The 25,987-nt window shown below is 40.1% G+C and overlaps 1 protein-coding gene across 1 annotated transcript in view; it reads right to left on the bottom strand.

The window, feature by feature from the left end:
• The window catches only part of LOC133424363 (thyrotropin-releasing hormone-degrading ectoenzyme-like), a 242,851-nt gene that overhangs the window by 30,013 nt on the left and 186,851 nt on the right, over positions 1 to 25,987 (bottom strand). Inside the window, exons 11-16 of the mRNA XM_061714909.1 lie at positions 19,864 to 19,952; positions 15,779 to 15,912; positions 14,624 to 14,679; positions 4,046 to 4,193; positions 3,809 to 3,912; positions 2,659 to 2,766 (exon numbers count right to left, since the gene is read on the bottom strand). Coding sequence (XP_061570893.1) covers positions 2,659 to 2,766; positions 3,809 to 3,912; positions 4,046 to 4,193; positions 14,624 to 14,679; positions 15,779 to 15,912; positions 19,864 to 19,952 — 639 coding nt within the window. The remainder of the gene's footprint in view (positions 1 to 2,658; positions 2,767 to 3,808; positions 3,913 to 4,045; positions 4,194 to 14,623; positions 14,680 to 15,778; positions 15,913 to 19,863; positions 19,953 to 25,987) is intronic.

A 25,987-nucleotide genomic window follows, 5' to 3' on the forward strand; every position in this document is an offset into this window, starting at 1 on the left:
CATTTCCTGGGCTTCTCCTCTTCAGACTGGACATTTTTCCAGCCAGCCTCCAGGCCTGCTCGGCCCATTACTTTGCAACATGGCGGCAAGGACAAAGAGGCATCAAAAGCACTCTGAAGAAAATTGATGGGTGAAGTCACAGCTGTTATAAGGTCTATATAGCTTTATGCTAGCCACTTTCAAGACCCAGGAAATACGGCATGAAAATAATATTGACCACCAATATGCAGTATTTGTTTCTAATTTAAACTGATTGGATGTGGCCCTTTTGTAAATCTGCTTTTACATGCTTTGGCATTACTTACTAATATTGAATACTTTTTGCATGTTCCAAAATACTTTTCAGCAATACACAGATTAATAATTGTAAAAACAGAGAAACATTTTGTTTTGTACAACTGCTAGAAACGGACTTCTTAATTAGCTGCATTATTGATCAACACATCAAACATATACAGTATGCAGCACTGTTTCTGTCTCTGGAGATTCTCTTTCTTGTCCTTACCGTGTTCTGGAAGTATTTTCATTGAAACACTGGGATTAGTGTTAATTTTTTCCACTCAGTTTAATTCAATTCCTGCTCAGAGATATGTGTCTGCATCAATTTGCATTGCCTCAGGCAAGTTCGTTGGTTGCTGTAGTGTTGTGTCTAAATTTAGCACGGCATCAATACACTAGCGTCGTCCACCATAGTGTTGTGGTTCTCCTTTGCATAATTCATAGACATGATTTTCACTGTCGCACGTTTCAACGTCATCCAGAAATTAAATTAAACCATCAGTTGGGTAGCTAATTTGTACATACTGGCTGACATTTACTCACACTAACATAATTGACATGAATGATACAGCATCATTTAGAAATTTGAGGATTTATCAGGGACATCTTAAATCAAGGGTAAACTTTACACATCAGAAGAAAATGTAAATACACCAGACTCTTATTTCTCACTCTTGATATCTTGACTTTTAAGCACAGTCTACATGCTTTTAACGGGATTGAGTTCAGGACTAAAGCTTAATGTTGTCCTGCTCCGTCCACCCTATAATCAGCTTTGACGTTTGCTTTGAAGACTAAACTATATCAAAGTTATTAGGGCCCGAGCACCTTCAGTGTGAAGGCCCTATTGTATCTGTAGGAATTTTTCTTTCTTTCTTTTTTCTTCTGACGAAAGGAGGGCCTTTTTGCCCCCCTAAACGTGCCCAAAAAGTCACCAAATTTTGCATGCAAGTCAGGCCTGGCGAAAAATTTGATATTTAATGGTTTGCATTAATGGGCGTGGCAAAATGGCTCAACAGCGCCCCCTAGAAAACTTTGTGCCTCAAGCCCCAGAATGCGGTATGTCGTACACGCACGAAAGTCGGTACACACCTGTATCATGGCCCAACTTAAAGAAAAGTCTCTTGGGGTCATGCCCGAAACCGAACAGGAAGTCGGCCATTTTGAATTAGTTGTGTCATTTTGGCGAAATTTATGCCATTCCTTCGAAAGTTAATTCAGCCCGAACCGTAACGTGCACCCAAGTGTGTTATACATCAAAATGTGCGTCTCCATCCTGCGACTACACGCATTACTTTTCTCTTTCAAAAGCGTTACCGTGGCGACGCTAGACGCCAAAAAGCGCGGCCACCCTTCATCTGGTTGGTTCAGACAGAAAAAACTTTGCGCCTCAAGCCCCATAATACGGTTTGACGTACATGAACGAAAATTGGTACACACCTGTATTATGTCGCAACTAAAAGAAAAGTCTCTTGGCGCCATGGCCGAAACCGAACATGAAGTCGGCCATTTTGAACATTCTGAATTAATTGCGTAATTTTGGAGCAATATATGCCATTCCTTCGGCAGTTAATTCAGCCCGAACCGTAACGTGCACCCAGGTGTGTTATACATCAAAATGTGCGTGTACATCCTGCGACACCACGCATTACTTTTCTCTTTCAAAAGTGTTACCGTGGCGACGCTAGACGCCAAAAGGCGCGCCCCCCCTTCATGTGATTGGTCCATATTTGATAGTTCTCCAAAAGTCACCAAATTTTGCATGCAAGCCAGACTTGGCGATAAATTTGATATTTCATGGTTTGCATTAATGGGCGTGGCCTAACGGCTCAACAGCGCCCCCTAGAATACTTTTATCTGCCATAACTTTTGAATGGTTTGACATAGGAAGTCGTGGGTGGTGTCATGGGACTTTGTACTGAGTTCTTAAGCTTCGTTGGCCTTAATTAGCCCCGCCCCTTCTTCTGATTGGTTGTCCCTTTTTTCTGCTATAACTTTTGAATGGTTTGACATAGGAAGTTGTGGGTGGTGTCATTTCTGATATGCTTATGGGGGGCGGTGGCCGTGAGTGCGAGGGCCCGTTCATCGCTGCTTGCAGCTTTAATTAGTTATTAGTTTCCACCAGTATGCCATACAGTTTGTGCTCCTCAGCCTGCTTAACAAATGTTTAGGTTTAGGTCGTCTTGCAGACTTCTGCAAAGTGGAAACACCTCCTATAATTTATTTGAATTGATAATGGAGATCCATAATTTGTGTAAATCTGTGTTCCTCTTTCTCATGTTTACAATCAACCCAATTTTGCCACAACATCCATATTCATGATGAGTCTATATAATCTTTTATCTGGGATTGGGTGAAGAGGTTTGGGGTGTGTCGTACCTGTTCTTGTTGCTGGAGATCCAGTCGGAGATGTAGGCGACAGCCTGGCGATGGCAGTGCTTGTTCCCAAAACTACAAGCTAACATGATCAGCTCCCTCTGTAGCTCTCTGAAGAGAAATAAAGTGCATAGGCATCAGACACTCAGAGGAACGTCGTGTTAATAGGATATAATGAAAATATGCTCTTCATATATAATGAAGATGATGATGCATCACACAGCAAATAGTGATTAAAACCGTCCTTTAATACAGACATGACTCAACATGGCTAACAAAGAGTCTGTATCTCAATCTGACTGAAAATTGGTGTTTGACATAGAAATAAATGATCAGTGACAAGACTTCCTCCTACTCAGCTGATCCATCAACTCCTCTGCGAGGAAGTTGGACCTGGTTTGATAAAGAATGCTGTTTCACATTAACGAATTTAGGCTGAAATCCCAGTCGGAGAAGGTGAAACAAAGAACTCGGGTTTCACTATCAGTTTCTTTTTCCACAGTTTGATCTAACTTTAAATTTTTTAGACATGTTTTACAAAACCAGAGTTAAATAAAATATATTTGTTCAAAGTGTATGATTTCTTCCCCCCTACAAAATAAAAGAGCTGAGTGAAAATCCTAAAAAAAAAGTAGTGATCACACATTTTTGCTGGGGGTTGCAGACTTTTGTCTGGACAGTGGATTTCCCTTTAAAGTTGGTCAAATCCATCTGTCGTGATGATAGATTTGGAATTACTTTTTTTTGATAACAATACACCCAATGGAAAATAATTCAGGCGTTGCAATATGTATTTTCCAGCCTAAGTGGAGCCTCCATTCCTTGAGATAATCTCTGCTATGCAGATTTAATTTATACTGAGTAGATATAAGCAGGATTTTTCTATCTGACTGAAAAAGATGGAAATCAAAATATTTTTCAAGTCTGACAGTCAGGGGACTGAATATCTGTCACACATCTTTCGGGCTGTCGTAGCAGCCGGAAATAAAAAATGATGTCTTCAAAAATCTGACGGGATAAAGAATGAGTCTGACAAAACAGCTACACAGATGTGGAGCTTTCTGTTTAGACAGGAATGTCTAAACAGTGAACGAACAGCAGTTAAAATGGATCATGTGCTTATTATTATTCAGCAGGTGAGAGTGTCTCATACTCGGTCTGGTAGGACGCCTGCAGGATGTTGCCGTCTGTCCCGTGGCTGTTAGCCGGCCAGCCCATCTGATGGTACCGTGAAGCGACCTGCTTCAGCACGTAGTCCTGTTAACGCACACAGACACACACGTTGCTGAAGGGTTTATTAACACACAGCTGTCGAGCTAAAGAGGCAGTTTACTCAGCCGACGTGGAGCAGCTATTGATCGACTGAGATGGTGATGGATTGGTTGTTTACACTGAACAGCCTGTATTCGTCTGTGCGGTCCAGCAGTTTGTCCAGCTGGTAAAGCGCCCGGCTGGCGGCGTGCCACGGTAGGAAGGACGGCTCCTCCGGCAGATAGCCAATCAGCTGCAAGGGAACGCCCTGTGGGAGGTACCCAGCCCTGAGGACGAGTGAGATACAGTAGCTGAAGTTAAGATCTGCTGGTTCAAAACGCATTACTTCTGTCATTCATCCTGTCTTAGCTCCTCACAGAAGACCAGAGGTGGACAGAGTACTCGACCCCAGTACTTGAGTAGGAGTACAAATACTACTGGTCAAAATTTACTCCGTTACAAGTAAAAGTAGCTCAGTCAAAATATTAAGAGTAGAAAAGTACTTGCTTTTAAAGGTACTTAAGTATCCAAAAGTAAATGCTTTTAAATTTACTTTAAGTAAAAGTAAGAGTAAGAGTAAATTTCTTATTTTTCCACATCAGTAAATTACTATATTTTTTCTAAATTAATTTAAGGATCTTTTAACTCTTGTTTCTGAGAATTAACTCTTTGAAACTGCACTGATGTGCTGCTTTTAGAACCACAATGTTATATAAAACCTGCAGAAACACCAAAAACAAATCAAATGAATGGGATCATAAGAGGACAGCAGATGATGCAGAGTTTATTAACAATCATGAACTGAAACCAAATGAACCTGCACCATCCAACTAAGTCTGGATCCCCCTCAGGGGGAGGCTTGACGTATTTCCGCTTTACGTACATCCCAGTGGAGAGCGTGCACTGTGATAGGTCTCCTCCTTTGACAAAAACAGCTTGTGTCCAATAGGATTTTAGGGAAGAAGAAAAAAGAGCAGACCTGAAAGTAACGAGTACTTTTCAGCCTTCCTAGAAATTTACTCGAGTAAAAGTAAAAATATTTGTCTTGGAAATGTATTCAAGTAAGAGTAATAAGTACCAAAGAAATCTAATACTCAAGTAAAGTACAAATCCTCTAGATATGTACTTAAGTACAGTACTCAAGTAAATTTACTCTGTTACTGTCCACCACTGCAGAAGACCGATAAAAGCAAAATGTACAGATCCCAAACTGCAAAGCAAATCCTCAGAGTTTAAATAAACCTCCAAATGTTTGCTACAATCACTAATGTTTCAAAGGTACAACTCCTTCTTTTAATCCCATGTATTTTTGGTGTAAACAAATAAAAACATCCAATGAATCATCATCTTTCAATAAGTTATGAATGCTTGTTCTGGCGAAGTTTTAAAACCGCAATGAGCTAACCCTTGTTAGTAATTTGTAGGGGCCTGGGGCCACATCAGATTCCATTATTTTTTGTGGGCTTCTAGAAATGTATTCTGGGCCAGAGAGTTAAAGTGAAGCTGGATCCAGACATAGATGTCAACTTGAAACCTCAGTCTCTGCGGTGTGTGTGAGCAGACCAAAGTATAAACACATTAAAAGAAACTCAGCCTCTAAATGCCACCGAAGCTATTTAGCAGCCAGAGTTTCATCGAGGGCTCATGAATATTAACAGGTTTCCTTTGTGCATTGATTAACATTCATGGTGTTTTCTCAGGGAGGAGGGGGGGGTGCTCACCTGCTTCCTGTTCCGACCTTCGTGAGCTCGTGAATATTAACATAATACCGGAGAGGCAGGAAGATAAACTCAGAGAGATGATATGAGGTTTATTGGTGTTCAGCAAGACAGAAGTGACCAGTGTGTGTTTGTGACTGCAAACTGAGGCTGAACAGTGACCTTTACTGAAAAGCTGTCAATCAGCATGATTCAGACACAGACAGGGTGGAAGGAATTTGATATGCTTCTAATAAAAGTTTTTTGTTGTTTAGTTTTCAGGGACAGACACCCTGACACAGACAGACCTCCATGGAAAGTTAATCTGTTCGAAATAAGACTCCAAGTCTCTGAGCTGATCTTATTTCCATAATCTGCCTCATATCCAACCAATTCCCAGTCATCTCCATTCCCATCGTGCACCTCTCCTCATATATTACCATAATCCATCCAACCTGCAGAGGTTTCCTGTTTATAATGCTGAAAAACACGGATGGGACTTTACATGGAGGCACAAGGAGAGACGGCAACGAGAACAGCAACAGCAGTGGGCAGTTTACCTGTTTTCTTCCCTAAACTTGTCCCAAAGCATCTTTCTTTTTATCAAACTTCATCTGTCAGTCAACATACATGCATCACACCTCTACTGTGCTCTCTGCGTGGCATTCATTAATTATAACTGATGAATAAATACTGAACTCCTCGCTGACAGAAATACCTATTTACGCAGGTCAATGGCCGTCAGAACGGAGGAGAAAGGCGCTGATGATGTACTGACATTTTCACACTCAACCATCTCTGGGGTTTACAGTGACCAGACGGTGGCTGGTCGGGATGACAGAGAGAAGGCAACAAAAACGTGACTACTTCTTACAAATAAGTCACGCAGAAGGAAAGATCTCTTAAAGGGGACCTATTATGGCATCTAATACCTATTTTAAACAGGCCTTGAATGAAAGCTTTTGATTGTTTTTGCTAAATAAATTAGAAATTCAGCCTCTGAGCCATGTCTTTATCTTCCCCTTCTCTAACCTCATTCTCTATGTGGGATTCTGAGTGGGCGGGGAGGCTATGATAATGAGGCTCTGTGCTGATTGGCTGCCTGAATGACGCGATACACCGCTACGAAAAAATGGCGGAAGCTCCGTCCAGCGGAGTTAGTTGTGGCCGTGGTTTCACGCATCGGAGGCCAACCTATGTAAATCGCGCCCGTCGCTACGTACCGACGGGAGCAGAATCTGAACAGCTCGTAGATCCACATCACACTGGATAGATCATCCGGGCGGCTGTACAGACACTGCAGAATTTGGTTGCTTTCCTCCTTCTCTGAGTTGGCAGGCTGAGGGGAGACCACTTTATATATGTTAAAGCAAGAACAAACGTGTTTTTCATAATAGGTCCCCTTTAACACACATCAAACCTTGAAACAGACGAACACCCCCCCAGTTACAGGTACCTGAGGTTACATATGTCAGAAGCTACTCTTGTCAGTTTTTGAAGGTCAACTTTCATACCCATGTATTTGTATTTATATGTTTATATGTGTATGTGTAGATGTTTACATATGTATATATGCGCGCTTGTGTGTGTGGGTGTGTGTGGGTATATGCATGTTTATGTGTGTATGTATGAATGTATATTTGCGTGTATGTTGCATCAATAGTCTGCATTCAGTTCCCCGTGGTGGACGGATGAGGGGAGGATCCTGGGAGTCCTTGTGGTCTTGGGATGTTTGCAGGGGGCTTGGCACTGTAATGGGTGTTTGGGCTCTTGGTGGAAATGCCTGCGGATTGGTTGGATGCCTCCCGTCCCTCCGTGTCGCTGCTGAGAGGTCTCTGCTACCTGGCCGTGGACTGCCTGTAGCCCCAAACCACACCAGGGCTCACAGGGGGGCCGTGTTGTGGGGTGGGGATGTCTCTGTGGCTGGTGGCGGGATGGTGGGGAGAGTCTGAGCTGGCTCTCGGGTGTTGCTGTGGGGGGCCCGGGTACTGGTTTTGTTACTGGACTTGGCTGGTTGTGGGTGTATATAGCTATATATGTATGTGTATATATGCACATATGGACAGTAACAAGTGTATGTGTGTATGTATGCTTTAATGCGTGTATAAATATCTGTGAGTAAGAATGCTTGTAATGAATAAGACTGAACATGGTGAATATAAATCCACATACATAAATAATGTATGCTTTTATGTATGGGTGAATACAGTGACTCGGGGTAACTGCACATGGCAATAATAACTCAGGTATCCACTAATTGTTACTCAGATATACCACAATACATATTTATACTGTGTAAAAATCTTACTATTGAATCATGTAACTTTTAAATATGTCAAGAGTTTTGATATCTAATAACGAGGGTCCATCTGAAAGTTCAAGGGGTAGGAGTTCATAAGCTTTTTACTTCTTGCTGCTCCTTTTCAAACATGTCAAGACTGCTGCTGCTACCAAAGAAAAGTGCATTTATTGTTTAAATGTTCAAGCATGTCTGTTACCTCACACTATCATGGTTGAAATAAAGACTTTTTAATTAAATTTAATTGAATTTCCAATAGAAGACTGTAAACTCTTGATTTCTATTGCAACATTTGGATGGAAGCATCAGATTTGGGTGAAAACAACATGAGAGCATAGATCCAGCCGGCCTCTTATATAATCTATCTCTTGCACCGTAACAACATGATCAAGGCTCATCAGTTGAAACTCAGAGTGATATTTAGGTTTAGGCTACAATTTACATGACTATACCCATTTCCTGGGTATAATAACATCACATTAATGTTTCTGTGTCTTCCCAAAAATAAAGCATAAGAAATCTTTTCTTCCATCCTGCTCTTTGATTTTATTCTTTTTTCCTGTACCGGTATATGAAACTTTAATCTTTGTGAGATCATTAGCTTTCTCTATAAGAACACATGAAATCACATCTTTGAAAAATACTGAGCTTTTTTTCAGTCTCCACAGCTGCGCTCGCTGCTGCTGACAGAACCCAGAGATCTAAATTTAACTCATATTTACTTGACTTAGATGAGGTTGGAGTGGGAGGTTTGATCTGGTTGAACTGCTGTCGATCTCTTCAGCACAGAAAAGTCTGTCTTTCCTCCACTGTTCTGCTCCCCAGAGGATAACGTAGCATTTACATAGGACTTAATACAATAAAGTGGTTTTAAAAAAAGGAAACTAGATCAGGTTGTCAGACCTGCAATGATACAGGCCCCCAAAAAAGGTTAAATGATCAGAACATTGATCTTTCAGTCTTAAATGTTTACATTGTTTGTGTAATAAATACTGAATCCTGAGATGCCAGCAAAGCTTCACATTCTTAGTCTAGGTTGGTTCATTGAATCGGGATGAAAGTGAAGAAATAAGATGGAACCTTTTTCATTTTCCCCTGCTGTTATATCCTCCATGTGTGTCTCTTTTCGAGGGTTGTAGCCTTAACGAGCTCATTAACTCTTTAACATCATTAAGGGCCAGTTAATTGTTTGTCCATTAGCCTTTAGCAAGGCTCAGTGGAAAGCCAACGAGGGACCACTGTGATCACACAAAGACACAAAGAGAGGCGACATCCATCACAGTTTAACCGCACAATCAAAGAGGCACAGCCATTTATTACTGCAAGACCAGCCAAAGACACACACACACACACGCACGCACACGCACACACACACACACACACACACACACACACACATACATACACACACACACACACAGTTCTGCTGCCACCAGTTGGCATTTATTGCCTTGTGATTGCTCCTGTTTCAGTTGAACTGTGAGCAGAAGTCGAATCAGTGACTGAAATTAATCCTGAGATTAAATGTCTTTTGAAGCGTAATCGCGTAATCAATTCAGGGAGCAGAAATGCTGAAATAGATTTTTTTTTCTTTTTTCGCTGCCCATCACTCCTCCCGGTTGGCCCGTAGCTTCAAAAAGGAAGAAGGATCTTTTTATCTTCTGATAAATTTAGGATGGCAGCTGATTTATTTGTCCCCGGTGAGTTTGTCAGAGCTTTAGCTTCTTTTTCATTTATCAGTTCCCCCAGTAATATTACAATCAAACTTATTAAAATAACCAGAAACAGTCAGATGATGTTGGAAAAAAATGATGTGTCAAAAACTAATTCCTGTGGACTTTCCTGCATTTGGGAAAGGTTCCCATTACTGAGCAGTGAGCACAAACATTAAGCCTTTTCCCCTCAGAAGCAGCCCTGGACGTAAACTGTGAGGAGGAGTGATAAAAACGAGCGGCTAATGAACACTCCATCACAGAGCCAAACTGATGACACTGGTGGAAGAACATTACTGTGTGGCCAAGTGGTTATTAATACACGGGAATAGGATAATTAAGTCATGGACCCAAATTATAAGATGTCCGAGGCGAAACAGCATGAAGAACAACTTGTTCATATTCTTAAAAGCATGCATTTTATGCATACTAATTAAATTACTTTTACTAATGATGACATGTGCTTCACTACAAAAGATTGTAGGAAATAATTACAATTCCTCCAAAGACTAAATCAAAATGAGATTAAATTAAATCGATACATGCTTCATGCATAGTGATAGCCTCACAGCACAGAGGCCAAGCGCTTATCTCTTTCCTACACCATCATGTTTTATGAGAAAACACTTATCTTTCTGTATGTTCATCATGTCTAAATATATAGATTAACTGATGTACACAATAAAAACAGAGAGAACATGACAAAATAAGGGGAAATCTTTGGCTGTAGGTGACACATTTTTACTCAAATTTTACACAATTTGATCACTTTGCTCGATCTCATTTGGGTTGTGTAACATTGAGATATACTACTTATAATGCATGCAGATGATTTCATTTCTGCATTTGTGTCTAAATCAAGCACAAAGAAAAGAAAGTACCAATTTTCATATGCACATGAGCATTTAGGGTAAAACCTAATAGGCTGGGCTTGCAACACCTCAGACCTTTTCCTCTGCCCCTTCAATTGTTTTGGCTCCATTACAGTTATGGACCTGGCAGGATCAACTGACTACAAGCTACACGACCTGGGAGCAGGAGGGCATGACTTCCGTTGTTTGCAAACCACCAATAAAGAAAAGCAGAAGATGGCAGAGAAGGAAAGAAAAAGAGGGAAAAAACCCTGGAATCAACGTTAGAGGAGCTGATATGGTTCCCATGTTTCCATCTTCTGCTACGGTGGCAATGAACGAGAAGTGATTACTCGTGGTTGAAGAGACACCTGAGATAATTACACAAGGTCGTCTCCTGCACAACACAACAACACATGACAACATCCCTCTCAACCCATACATTTCTTAGGCTCCCAGTGGAGTACCTGAATCTAGACAAAGTGACATGTTGGCATTATGTTGGTATTCTTGAGTTGGTAGTCACCTCAAATACCTAAATATATGCTCAAAATAAATCTCCACACTGTGCTCCCTATACATCTATACATGTTATGTAATGATACAAAATATTTCATGCTAGTAGTAACTTCACTTTCACTGCTCATTTTTGGTGCTGCTCTGCAACAAAACAATTACACTAAATTGATTAAAATATGCTATTATGTCTAAAAAAAAAAGTATGGAAGAAATAGACATTAAAAATCTGGCGAAAATGTGGAGTTCCACTGTTGGAGGAGGATATCCTCTGGGTGATTCCTGATGAGCAACAGCAAATGCTGTTTTGCACCAATTCATCAATTTTAAGATACATCTCAGGATCCATTAATGTCAACAGATAAATAGGCATCTACATCCTCCAAAACATAAATTCAACATACTACTCTCGTTAGATCATGTCTCCCGTGAGCTCTACCTAGACACTAGTCAAGAGTTTTCCAGTTGTGCACAACTAAAGTCTAGGATGTCCTGCATCATAGTGCATGTGATAGAACCACAGTGGCGTTTGTGAGGTTTTCAGTGTGACTAAGCCCTAAAAAGGCTGGTCAGCCTAGTTTTGCATGCAGGGAAATCTAGAGGCTCCTACAACATGTCTTGCAACCATTCTGGATTTATTTTTTCTTTCAATAAGAGAAATAGTCCTGGCATGACCATTACATAACAGGCATCCAGCCTGAAAATGGGCCTGAGCTTGAAGAATGAATTAAAGGCTGCAGTGTATTTCATGTTTCCATAACATGAATGAAAAATGATCAGGGATTGTGATTACTGTCCTGAAAAAGTCTTAAAAATACTGGAGAAGAAGTTGCTTTACTCGGAGAACAACTTTGAATTTGATGTTGATTTGGGCGAACTCACTGCTGAACTGCTTTAAGTAGAACCCCTTCTTCTATCCTCTAATGCGGCCCAGTGATGATCAGTGTTACCATAGCGACAGATTCAGGTTGAAGTGAGCTCTTTCTCCTGTCAGAGTGCATATTAATAGATCTGTAGTTTCTTTTTCCTGTACAGATGGAAACCTACTGAGTGCACACACAAACACATACCAATACACACGCACGCACACACGTAGGATGGCAGCACGGTTGTCTTTAGCTGTTGCTCATTCAACATGACAGAGCACAGATGGCTCAGTGAGACGCAGATACAGAACACAGAGAGACGGAGTAGATTGAGTTATAGAGCTGGTGTCACAGTAGATTTTGGTTACAGTCCTCAAAAAGCTCCGGGCGGAACACTTCACTGTGAGAACCCACTGCCTCGTCTCCGATCGCTCATCTTACTGCTCCTTCATTCGTCAGACATCCCATTTGAGTGAGGTTGCCGTTGGATTTTCTGCTTTTAAGTAGGGAAGTCTACTCTGAATGTAAAGGATGAGGAAATCCCAGATGAGATTCTGAGAGTTAACCTTGGCCCTTTACCAGCAAAACTATACAAGAGTTCAAGCTGCAGCTCGAAGAACCAGTATATGATTGACTGGGCGTAATATTTTGACCATTTCAGTGTTGCATTCCCATCTCACCCTTCCTCATACTTCTGCTGCACTACATTTGACAGGGGAAAAAGTTGTTCTTACTTTTTACAACAGCATACATCTACAGTTTCTCTTCAAATTAAAATATTATATGTAAAAAGTCTGCTACAATTTAGCCTGGGGTCTAATGAGCTGAAGTTAAGACTTTACTTATAGACATTAGTTAACATGGCTGTATTGTGCTTTCTGTGTTTTCTTCTTTTCTACTGGGTTATTGTTGATGTATTATAATCTTAGACATGGAAATGAGGAACATCAGGTAAACGTATGTTGTAGTAGACTTGGTAAAGACTTCCTCGTAGGAACTCCCAGAGCTGGAGCGTAAGTGGTCATTTTAAAAGTGAAAGCTTATGACTGAAGAGCAAGAATCAAATAGATCCCACAGGATATACAAGTGCTACTCACACAACATATTGCTTTGTTACCAATAAATCTCTAAAGAAATGGATTTTTGGTTGTGAGGGAAAGTTGGCTTACAGTGGCTCGGCGGATGTAGTTTGTTTTTCTGGACCAACAATGGAGCAAATATATTTGTGTTACTGTTTTCACATGGAGGACTGTTTTATTTATTTCGCTGTTTGGCATTCGTGCAAGGTTGGACAGTAAATCAAGTGGGGTTTATCACTTAAATCCCCATAACAATTCATATGAGCATGGCAAATGAGCAGTGGCATGTGTTAAACACAGAAATAGTGAAAGCCGCTGAAAAGATCCCTTTTTTCTTGTTTACATATTTAAGCTCATTAAACAGTCAGTGTAATACCCACTAGAATTAAATGCATAGATGTATTAGCACAGTTTTTATGTTGATGAAAATGTGATCTTACTTTTCAAATCAAGGACATTGTCTCACTTTCACTCTTTACATAAGAACATGTCTTGCATTGAAAATGCATATTAGACTAACAAATATGCTGTACTGTGAATATGTGTCTGCATGTGTGTATATGTATGTATTATATATAAACTCCTTTGTGTGTATATATATATATATATATATATATATATATATATATATATATATATATATATATATATATATATATATATATACATGCTTTGATACACACATGCTCTGAAATATATATATGTCATTTGATGTTTATTGAAATAAATCAAATAGGCTCAGCTGAAGTTCAATATCTTTCAGTATTTTTACCTCTTATTCTTTGTGGTAGATGGTGAGTATACTGTAGTTTTATACCTGACTGGTACTAATTGTAGGCTTCTGTGTCCACACTTGGGATTATTTATTTCATATTTAGTCCACTGTATTATGAACATGTTAAAAAGGATTGAGATGTAAAAAATCGTACAATGGCATTAAAGTGAAAAGTATGGTTATATGCTGCATTGGTGAGTGTAAATTCTTAGAACTTCATTTCACACATCACACTTTTTAAATTCATACACCATGCACGTAGGTAATGTATGAGAGAATACTGCCTACTAGGATCATATCAGATACTTCTGAGAGATGATACTTCTGAGAGAAGTATCTGATATGACTAAATACATCTGGAATGAATTAGCTGTGAAAGGCTCTGAATCAGACACAAACATCCTACACAGTTATTGAAGTAAAAGAAAGCAGTCGGAATCTCAGACTTCACACGTATACCTCTTGGTATAAACTGAGAAGGATAATCCAAGGCAGAGGGTGTAAACAGAAAGACTGAGGCTTCAGGAAAACCTTCAACTTCAAGGCAACCTTGTTAGACATGCTAATCCCTGAGACACCAAGCTCCACTTTTTGTGGCTGTGGCATCTGCTGCTGGTTAAACTCCATCGCAAAGCCTTGTGTGCGTATGTAAATTTGTGTATGCGAAGTGATTGGTCTTAACTGAGCTTACATTTAAAGGTTTAAACAGCTGTCATTGGCAGACATACCATCACCCCCATGCAGCAAAGAGACACACCTAAGTAGGAAGCTATTCAAGACAAATAAACATGAAAGAGCCTCCCTGACAAAACCTGAACCGTGTGACACAAGATGAGTGTCAAAGGCATAAAACCCATGTCGTCTTTAGTACAGAATTATCCAGTCCTATGTTTGAATGTACCCACATCTGAAATGTACTCACCTGGCCAAGTTGAAGGCATCGTCAATTAGTCCTGCCCTGTTTCCAACAGAGATGATCTAGGAGAGGAGGAGAGAGACAAAGGCCACGTTTACACGTAGCCGGGTATTTACAAAAACTGATATTTCCCCCTCTACGCTTTCAAAAATATCCTCGTTTACACGAACCCGCATGAAAATGCTGTTAAGGTGCTATGAGCATGCAAACCTGCAGGGGGCAGTGTAACGAAAAGCGTAAAGTCATGCAAGCCAATCGGAATCCTGGAAAAAAACGTCAACAAATGATACGTGTGAAGCCTGAATAATATGGTTCCGCGTTAAATCGACGGCGTAGCCTACGTACGGTGCGCGTCGCCGCGTACCCTACGCCGTAGGCTCTACGTTGGTGTAACGCGGAACCATAAATCAGCCTTGACTGCCAGTTACTTCCAAGACTGAACGAGAGTCTTTCGTTTGGAGTGACAAAGTGGAGTTACTTTTAAGTGTGACTTTAGAATATAAAACAGGTAAAATACAAGAAAATATTGACGGTGGCCAAACAAATGATGCTGGTGACGTTTCTGTTGCATAATGTGACGTTCTGAGCTTAAATCTCCGTTTTCCTCCGTTTTCCTCCGTTTACAAGCAAACATGAAAACTGAGTTTTTGAAAATCTCCACTTTGGCCGGAGTTTTCAGAAATAATCGTTTTTGGAGGCTTTGAACTTCGTTTTCGTGTAAACGAACGGCCAAAACGCATGAAAACGCCTCCGTTTTTGCTCCGTGTAAACTGGGCCAAAGAAGCACATGAGGGACGGACGAAAAAATGCAACCAATTGATGCTAGAGTTTAAATTGTCAGTGACAATCAAATCAACAATTTATCATTCTTCTTTTGGTTCACATATTCAACTGTTTTAATCATCTCCATTTTTTTCTTTTTTTTGTGGTACTTTCATCCTTGACACCTTTTTCTTGAAATAATCAGTGGGAACTTTGCGTTGTGAATGATGACTGATGACTGTAAGACAGATAAAACATGACCGTGTTCGCTGTATCACATTACTCTTTTAATCAACTTCCACCTCCATTTTTATGTGTTCATTTTTGTTACTTCCAGCCCTCAGACAATGGTAGTGGAAAAGGATGCAGATGGACAGACAGAAAAACAGACAAGTTTACTTGAGGGCTGGTGTGAAGCTGCTGGATGAGCAGTTTCCAGTTCTGGAGGTCGTAGTTCACACGGAAGTAGCCTGTCTGGTTGATGTTGCCCAGCAACCAGGTGTTGTCGTCCATTTGACCAATCCTGTGGGTTTCTGAAATGAAAACAAAAGAAAAAAAAATCCGTCATCAAATAAAAACACAAAGCAGTCCAATAACAGTCCAATAAAGTAATCAGATATGCAGATGACGCATTGCTGTTCTTGTGAAATGTTATTACTTCTAATATGTGAAATAAGTGTTTCTCAAGCTGGGAATTGATGAGAAATTGTGTATTTCAGATTCAAGTGTGTAAACACATGTTATTGTTGAAGAAAGACAGACTGAAAAATAATGTTAGGAGGTCAGGACTTCACATATTTAACTTTTTACTCACAAAATATGAATTTCATTATGTCTTACAGGTACAGGTTTGTATTTCTTTGTCTAAAAGCTTAGATATGCACTATGAATGCCCGGCAAATATTTTGAACAGCAATACATTGTCTTGTGTTTGTTTGTAGGATGTTTCAGGTTTTATAAAACAGACAGGTTATTAAAAACAAAGAAAGCAGCTGTTGACTCAAGTTTGACCCACTTCCTCATCAGGCTCCTTCCCCTTTTGCTGCAACTTGCAAAGTGCAATCGTGAAATAAACTTTGTCACTACATTAGTAATCTGTTAAATACAAGCAGAGCTTGCTTGTTTAAAAAAAAAACCCCCACAGAACCAGTGTTTTGCTTTTTTTTATTTAAGAAAAGTATTGTTTTTCCTCATTAAAGTGCATCAAAACAAGCTTTATCTTGGACATTTTCTTGCATCAAAATTAAAATAAAATCTATTTTCTCTAAAATAACAATACTACAAAGAAAATTAATACAAACTTTATTCTGAAATGTTTGAAGGAAGGGAGATTTATTTTTCAAAATAACATGAAATAATCTAAAAAATAATTTTAATTGAAATAATTTCACCCCACTACAAACTCCTAAAGAGACATGATCTCCATTCAAACACCCATTTCATTCTACCTGTAGCACTTTTATTCTGTAGCACTTTTATTCTGCCGTGCTGCGCTCGAGGAATGGTGCAATATTGCATTCTGAAGCTGTACCACCTTGGCATGTAGTAACAGAGCTGTAGGGTTTTCTTTGAGAGAAGGATTTCAGTCCAAATGTTTCAACAGCAGTGATCACAAGACGGTGTATAACTGAAAACAGTAGTGAGATTTTTAACCAGGTCTTCTCTTTAACACCTGACCTGTCTGCAGGTTCAGTCAATAAACTTGTCAATAGCTTTAATGCTAAAGTGTTAAACGTTACAGATACTATAGTATAAAATGACAAAATAATGGGAAAAAAAGAGTGTAGGAAAGCGGAGCGCACACGGAAAAAATAAAATCCCAAGGTTTATTATGAGATATATAAAGAGAAACTTCACTCTCATAACTTACAACTGGGGGCAAGGAAGTCCTACTCTGACATCACTAAAACAGTCATTATTTTCGGGGATAATTTGCTCAGTTGACAGCCTAACAAACCCTCCTGTGTCTGTGGCAACCGAACTTCATTCCAGCATGGCCTGCAATGACTTCCCCTAATTCTTCACAGACAAAATCCAAAATATTACACAAGCAGTTGGTACATCAACAGCAGGTTCAGCATATGTACCGTGTCCACCAAAAATGGGTTTTAACACCATGACACAGTTTCATCCCATCCCAAAGACCTGGAGGACATCTTACTGAACTCCTCCTCTTGCTGTTTGGACATCATCCCAGAAGAATCTGGAGTTAGACCTGTTACTGATCGTGAACTTGTGTTTAATGTTGTATGTTCCCAGAGCTGTAAACAGCTGTAATTAAGCCTCCCCTGAAAAAGGACAATCATGGCAACACAGGCTGATCTTAAATCTTCCATTAAAGGAGCTTGAGGCCGGATAGTGGCAAGATTTATGAAAAAAATCCGTATACATTTTAAGTTTTCTAGTAATAATGTCAGATGAAGCGTTCCAAACCCAAAAGAATGAGCCCTCTAGTGTATCTCTCCTTTGCCTTGAACAGGCTGTGTGCTGCAAAATGTGCTGCACTTCGGTCCCGAATTTCCAGCGCTGTCCTGCGGATGTGATGTCACATGACGCTGCATGCACGTTCTCCCCGTTCTCCCGTGCCGGCTTCACTGTTGGCTGCAGTACCCCCAACGGCCATCGTGGTGAAGGGTGGCGCTAGAGAGTCTCATTTCTTAAAAGGAGCCTCAAGCTCCTTTAAGTAAGATCATTGAAAAGGGTTTTTTTAATGGCTAAATTAATTTTTAACACAAAACAACTGCTATGATGTCTTCCAGTCAGGTTTTAGACAGCAACACAGAACCAAAACTACTCTGACCAAAGTGTTTGATGACATATGACATGACTACAGACAGTCATGTCAGTCTTAGTTTTACTGGATGTCAGTGCTGCATTTAATACAGTTGACCACAATATATCACTCAAACGACTGGAGAACTGGGCAGGTCTTTCCAGAACTGTACTAAACTGGTTCACAAATGTACTCGGAGAACAGGAAGTACTTTGTGTCAATAGGTAACTTTACATCTGAGCAGACAAGAATTACATGTGGAGTTCCCTTAGTTAAACACCTGCAGCTGATTCAGAACTAACAAGACCAAAAAAGTGGATCACATCAATGCAGCTCTGAGGTCTTTATAGTGGCTGCCTGTCCGTCAGAGGATACACTTTAAAGTTCCTATGCTGTTCTATAAAGCTCTGAATGGTTTAGGACCAACATACATTAGTGACCTCCTGACACAGTATGAACTTTCTAGACCCCCGTTTTTTTATCAGTTCCCAGAGACAGAACCAGACATGGAGAAGATGCGTTTAGCTTCTTTGCTCCACATATCTGGAACAAACTCCCGGGAAGCCTCAGAAAGGCCTCATGAAACACTCAGTTTATTTAAATCCAGGTTAAAGACACACCTGTTTTCAGCTGCATTTGAATAAAGTTCCAAACTTGCAAGGTTACTTTTAAGCTTGACTTTCAAAACGTGATCATATTTTAACTACTGCGTTATTATACTATTGCTCTCTTCTTTTTGTTTAAAATTTAGATTTCGTTTTTTCTGCTATCTGTTGATGTTTTAATGTGTCTGTAAATCACCTGAATCACCTTGTTGTTGAACTGTGCTATATAAATTGAACTGGCAATGCAGAAGAGCATAACTAGGGTGAGAGCTGCAAAGGCTGCTCGGAGGATCGAATCCATCCTTCGCAGAGACAGTGAGAAAAAAACCCTGACAGCAATAGCTAGGTCTGCAATCAGCTGAATGAAATGTATGTTAAAGATGCAGCGGAAACACCACTAGGTTTTGAGCCACAGAGGTTGGTGAACCAAGAGGCTGGCTGGACAGGCTACACTACTACAACTTACTATCACTGGAGTTGTGGCACTAGCTACCGGGGGGACCCCACTTCTGCGCTTAGCAGTGTGGAGGAACCTCCACCAGCTGAAGCATAGAAACTATCTATTTTTCTGGGTCATATTTTGACCAACACTGATTGATTAAGCAGTTGGTGCCTACTTTAGTCAGTCGGTGTTGGAAGGAAGAATGTTTAGATTGCAGGATGCCGTAATGCTTTGTGAGAGCACATTCTGGTGAGAGAATGTTGCACTATCCTGGGATCACTGTGAGTGAACAGTTGAAGAGTGAAGGCAGAATAAAGCAGGCCTCTCCAGTACATCTTTATACTGCAATCGCTGTGTGGAACTGGTTATAGACGGAGCTTCAGTGTGGCAAAAAAAACAAAAAAGTCGTTAACAAACCTCTGAAAAGATCTATATACTGGCCCTTGTGAGTCTGCTTTGTTACTGAGATAGCTTCAATTCAAGTAAGTGGAAATAATGAGATAATTAGTTTGAGATCATGAAATAATTTTCTCTGCTAACAGAATATCCCAAGATAACAACTCATTAGCTCAAGGAAACAAGATAATTAAGTCATGAATGGAGGATAAACGTCCATGTGGTGTTTGATAAACGGTATTGGATGATTTCACTGACAGTACTGTACCTGTCTTGTTGTTCATCCAGATGAGACTCTCCAAGCAAACAGTTGATGCGTTTCCCACGGCAACGGTCAATGGCACCTGCCACTGTAAACTGCAAAGAGGGAGAGTGATGTTAGTAATGGTCAGTGAAATTGGACTGCATTTCATTGCCTGCGTTACCTCAGAGGGAGGCATTAGGAAGAGAGCGATGGTCAGCGACGATAGCTCAGCACCAGTCAGATGGAGCTGGAGTGAGTGACAGTCCGTTGAAGAGAGAGGAGATGAGGGTTTAATAGCTGCAGCAGTCAGTGGATATCGGTCATGTGGAAGCAGTTGCTGATGATTGTCTCTTTTAGGGAGTCGAGAAAGGTTAAATGTGTTTTCTGCAGGTTTCATTTCCACATCGGCGCACAAAAATCTTCCCTTATTGCACCATGAATCCAGCAAACTATGAAGCTTTTTTTTGTTAAATTACTGGATGATCGAGGAAATTGTTTCACCAGTGAGCATAAACAATGCTGTTTTTCTCAGGGAAATGTCAACACATTGGAGTTGAATGGTTTTTGATTGGACAGAATAATGCAGGAGCCGCTCAGCCAATTGAAAATAGAGTTTCAAAAAGTTTAGAACAGCAAACCTCGCCAAATTACTGCCATGTGAAAAAAGCACATCATTTTTCCAGTCTAAAATGTTAGTCCACACTCTCATTAGCCAAGGTGTAGCATGCTGTGCCCGAGCATGAATGCCTCTCACTCCTGATTCCCCTACTTGTCCACACTCACATTATTCCAGTCTCAATTGTACAGAAGTCATTGTGTTGCAATACTGGGCACCTTTTGTTTACTACCAACTTCATAGACTCTTGTTTTCAGTTTTTCAGATTTCCTCACATTATACTCCAGGTCACTTTGTCATACAGAGAGTTCATGGTAGACTTGATGACTACAAACTGCCTAGATTTACTAGCTGAATAAAACAACCCAAAATCATAACCCCTCTACCACCGTCCTCAACAATATGAGATGCTTTTGCTAAAAAGCTATGTTTGGATTTTGAAGTATGCAACAAAATGCATTATGGCCAGATGGGACCTTGGTCTTTGTAACTTTGCATATCCTTCTTATGCATAAAAGATTGTTGTCTCTGGACCTGAGTGGTTCAGGTATAGCCTGTCTAGCCATGCAGTTACATTGGACGGTATGGTGTTGACACCGAGTACCACCATGAGGAACCTTGGAGTTATTTTTGACCAGGATTTATTCTTTCATTTAAATGCAAAGCAAGTTTTTGAAACTACCTTCTCTCATCTTTATAATCTCTCTAAAATAAAGAACATTTTGTCGCAGTGTGATGTAGAAAAACTAATCTAAGCATTTGTTTCTTTAAGACTGGACTACTGGGATTCCTTATTAGTGTGATGCTCCAAAACGGCTCTGAGCAGCCTGCAGGTCATCCAAAATCCTGCAGCAAGAGTTCTCCAGATTAAAATACTTCTTTTCTCTTAGCTTCACGAGTTTCCTTTGAAATTCAGGCATGAGTTTAAAATGAATCTCCGATCAGTTCCCATGTATCTATATGTCATTAGTATTGTCATTAACTCGTGTTTGAGTTTTTTTGTTTTTTAATGAATATAGTGGGACTGAAGTAGGTGAGGCAGATGGCGACCGACGAGTCTGCCTGTTGGAGGTAACGTACTAGGAACTCGGGAGTTTCTTCTCCACCGCATTCATTTTCAGGATGGGGGGATTTAATTGAAATATAGATTAGATGCAATCTGTTGGTTTCCTCAGGAATGTTTTTTTTTAATGAATTGGCATTATATGAATTCAAATTGGATTATAATTGAACTGAATAGGACTTTATTTAATTTGACTACATTTAAATTGTTTTTCTGTGTATCAAATGCCTTCAGATTATTTTTGCTGTTATTTACTACACTACAAACCTAAAATAGAACAATATGAATCCCTGCTTTATTCTGCTGTGAAAGTATACAAATCCAGATAGTTCGGACTTGGGTCAGTAATTACTAAATCCTCTGAACTTTTAACTTCAAATGAGTCTGAGGCAATTAGGAAGCCAAAATGCAGTCCGTGTGTTTCTCTAGCTGCCTCAGCTACAGATCTACCAGACATGGCTCAAATCTGTCTTCCTGCTGAGCTTTGGGCCATTTCTGGCAAGTATCACTGATTGGCCATCGTTTGCAAGGAACACAGTTAACCTGAAGCCTCTCAATGGCTCCATTTTGCTGCATTTATGTTCAGACTGACTGTTGGGCCTGATCACAGTAAGAATTTGTGCTTTCTTTGGAATGCAAAAGATGCTACATCCTTAACAACTACCTTCATTCAAGTTTATCTGTATGCTGGGATTTGAAACCCTCTTAATGAAGTCATTAAAAACACAGCAAAGAATAGGAACCATTAATAATCAGACAAGCATCTCGCCTGCATGCAGACGCAGCATAATGAAGGCCGGAAAACCATAAAAATGAACTGAAACAACTGAAAGAGTCACACTTAAGATCAAACACTGTGCTGCTCGGTGGCGCAGTGGGTTAAGCAGCGGCACATATACTGAGGCTACAGTCCTCCTCCTGCAGCGGTCGCGGGTTCGAATCCAGCCTGCGCACCTTTGCTGCGTGTCTTCCCCGTTCTCTCTCTCTACCCCTTTCCAGTCTGCATCTCCAATAAAGGGCCACTAGAGCCCAAAAAAATCTTAATAATGTGTCCTGATTTGAGGTATTTTGGAAAAATCAGCTTTGTCATGAGTGGCAGTCATCAAACCAATGCGGTTGATGTTACGTATTGTGTCTAGAAAATAAAAAGAAAGATCACTAAGAAAAAATAGTGTTATTGTGTGCAGAGTAACTGAATACAGAAGTCAGCTTACTCTTCTAAATTTAGCCATAATGCTTTTCATCATTGACCAGACAACACTAACACACACCGAACAAACACACAGTCTGATTTAATTCTGAACATTAGGCATGCTTCCAGCACTCCTAGATTTGCACAAAAGCAAATATTTAAAAAGAAATCCTGTAATGGAAACAGCACTACTTCGAAAAAATTCCCAAATATCGATTAAAGCCTTTTTCGCTTCCAGGAGGTTCTTTCTCAGGCAATTCATTGATCCACTTATTCACAGAAGTGTAATGGAAATGCTTTTTGCGAATTTCCACGTCTCTGGCAGCGCTGGATGTGATGTAGCCGGTCAATGCAAAGTCATCAAAATCTAGTTTCCAGCTGTTTTTGGCCTCATCAATCATTGTAGTTGTGCTAAAACACCACTTAATCATTCTACATTACGTAAGGGCTTTGCCTCTGGAGAATCATTTGAATGATTATCCGCTGCCTTTATCATCTAACTTCTTTCTCAACAGCGGCAGTCACAGTAATTTGTCAAAGATTAAAGATGTTTTAGTCCATCTTCTTCAATGTTGAGGAATTTATTTTTGTTGTTTTGAAGAGAAGTCTCGCAGGACCAGATACAGAGACTCACAATACTACGTTTTTTCGAAATACATAGTTCAGTGGAAACACCGAGCCGCCTGCAGTGCTACCGGATTTGTAAATTCAGTTCAGAACAACATCGATTTTCTTTTATGAAAAAGTACTAACTGTATTTCAGTACTAATGAGACTAATAAAAGAGTGTTTAAAGTTCTATTAGAACTAGGAGCTTTTAATTACACCCGTTTCGATCAATTCATATTTTAATTAGAAGCTGAAAACAATCTGCTTTACACACTCCAATCAGTTACTGTTCATGTCTGCGCACAACAGGGGTCTTTGTAACACAATCAACCAAACAAAGACCTGTTTTCCATCCACGTGCCAGCTGTCTGTCCCTGCTGGCAGCTGCATATTGCTACCACTTCCATCAAGCTGAATATTAAATCATATGAGCGTGATTGACAGGAATGAAGGTCAATCATCTGCATACTTGGTCTCACAGCTGCAGGGATGGCAAATGTATTCATCAATACACAACTGAAAGTTTGAGTCCTCACAGTTTATTAATTAAAACCAACCAGTTTAACCGAAACCAAAGCGAAAGCTGAAAGAAAAGCAGCAGGACAGCATCGACATGTTCAACCTGGGGGGGTTTCAGAAACTTTAAGATCTTTATCTTGTATCCTTGTTCCCCCCCACTGCTCATCTTCCTCCACTCAAGAACACACTGACCTCATTTTTGCTCATTGTTTCCTGCATATCTTAGCAAGATAAAACCAAACTAGAAGCCCTCTTCTAATGTTGGGATCAAATATCACCATGTGAACATGATAATGGCTTAAACCCATGTGCTGATATCTCTGGTCTGATTGGTTCTAGTTAGTCAGTTGATTTCAATCATGATTAAAATCAGTGTCAATGAAAGACTTTTCATCTCGTGCCACAGTTAATTTTTCTTGAAGTACCACATTCTGCTTTATTTGCTCCAAATTTATTTATAATCCATTTTTAATCCTTTCTCCAGTTTCAACTAGCAGATCTGTAGATGTGGCTAAGTGTCCTGTTATTGAGCCCGACACAACAGTTAAAGCTTTAACAAGCAATCGCTCTTAAAGGTAGGGTAAGCTATTTCTGCATGACGTGATATCTGTTGATATTTGAGACAAAACATCAACATTATTTTCACAGAATGATACAAAAAATTGAATCAAAGAGAATATGTGATGGAGTCTGTTGGTATTTTTAACTAGCCTACTTTTTATTAATAGCCCTATAAACACAATAACACTGAGCTGGACTGATGATAATTGGAATATAACTGGATTATACTGAATTGGACTTGTACAGGACTTGTACTGACCCCTTTTCTTTTTCTAATGGTGTCTTCACATCGACAGGAACTCTGAACTCTGTACATGAGTGTGCTTCAGTTGGCTCAGTGTGAAAACAGCAACCACACTTCAGTGCGGGGCCTACAGGTGAAAGCCGTGGAGGAGGTGGGATTTTATACAAGTAAATATAACTTTGTATATGGGTTTAAGAATAAAATTCATTTGAATGAACCATGCAGAACAATAAATGCAATCACATGCACACTGCAGAGACTGTCTGCCTGAAATAGTAGCAGACAAATGACTTCCAGCCATGTAGTTGTTGTGTCACTATCCTTTTCAGCTCTTTTGCTTCAGGCCGGTTGTCATGGAAGCATGACACTGCCAAGACTGGCGTTGACTAAAGACAGTACTGACCATTGTCGTGTAGCTTGTTGTGCTGCATTTGGGCTGCAGTGAAAACACCACAAGTGAAAAATGATACAAGGTAATCCAGTGAGGCTCAATTAGGACCGCCAGTTTTTTCCAGCTCCTTTTTTTTCTGCCACACTGCGCTGCGCGAACGGCACAGGAGGTGCAGCGGCGTACCGTTTTCATTCTGTGGTACCACCATGGGACGTACTGTAGTAACAGAGCACTAATGGGGATGAAATGAACGATGGGTGCAAACTCTTACAGAGGATGCAACCAGTTCGTGAACAGAGGATATACAGTAATCAGAACCATCTCACACCAGCATGCATCCCGCAAAAACAACAGGGACAAAACTTGAATTTTCATTTTTTCCCAGTACCTGTTTTATTCAGTTGCTGCTGAATAAAACAGGTACTGAACCAGAGACATTATGGTCTTTTTGCCAACAATTGACCACAAAATAGAAAAATAGAGCAAGTGGAATACCGTAATATGTAGTGAATGTGAAGGGACTATGGCACATTTCTTAGGGACCACTGTGAGTGCACAGCTGGAGACTGGAGGCGGAATGAAGAGGGGATCAACAGAACAGCTCCAGAGCACGATCGCCGTGTGAGAGCAGCTTAAGTGTGCTGAGATATTGTGAATAGGGTCTATAAACACAAACTAAACAGCAGATGGTTCATACTGATGTCATGTAACACTGCCTATATACCGACTGTGGAAATAAAGCAAACAATGTTTTAAAATAAATACAAGCTATATTTAAGTCCTTTTGATATTAATACCACATATGCATCCTTCGTCTGGATTCTTTGAGCCAAATATGCCTGCTTATGAAAAGTAAACCAGCATATAAATAAACTTTACTTCTGTACAAGTGCGCTTTCATGAACTCATGAATTATTCATCATGGCCCTGTTTAGCATGAAAGCTCATTGAATC

The sequence above is a fragment of the Cololabis saira genome, chromosome 23 (genome assembly GCF_033807715.1).
Source record: "Cololabis saira isolate AMF1-May2022 chromosome 23, fColSai1.1, whole genome shotgun sequence".
In the NCBI taxonomy this organism is placed as follows: Eukaryota; Metazoa; Chordata; class Actinopteri; order Beloniformes; family Belonidae; genus Cololabis; species Cololabis saira.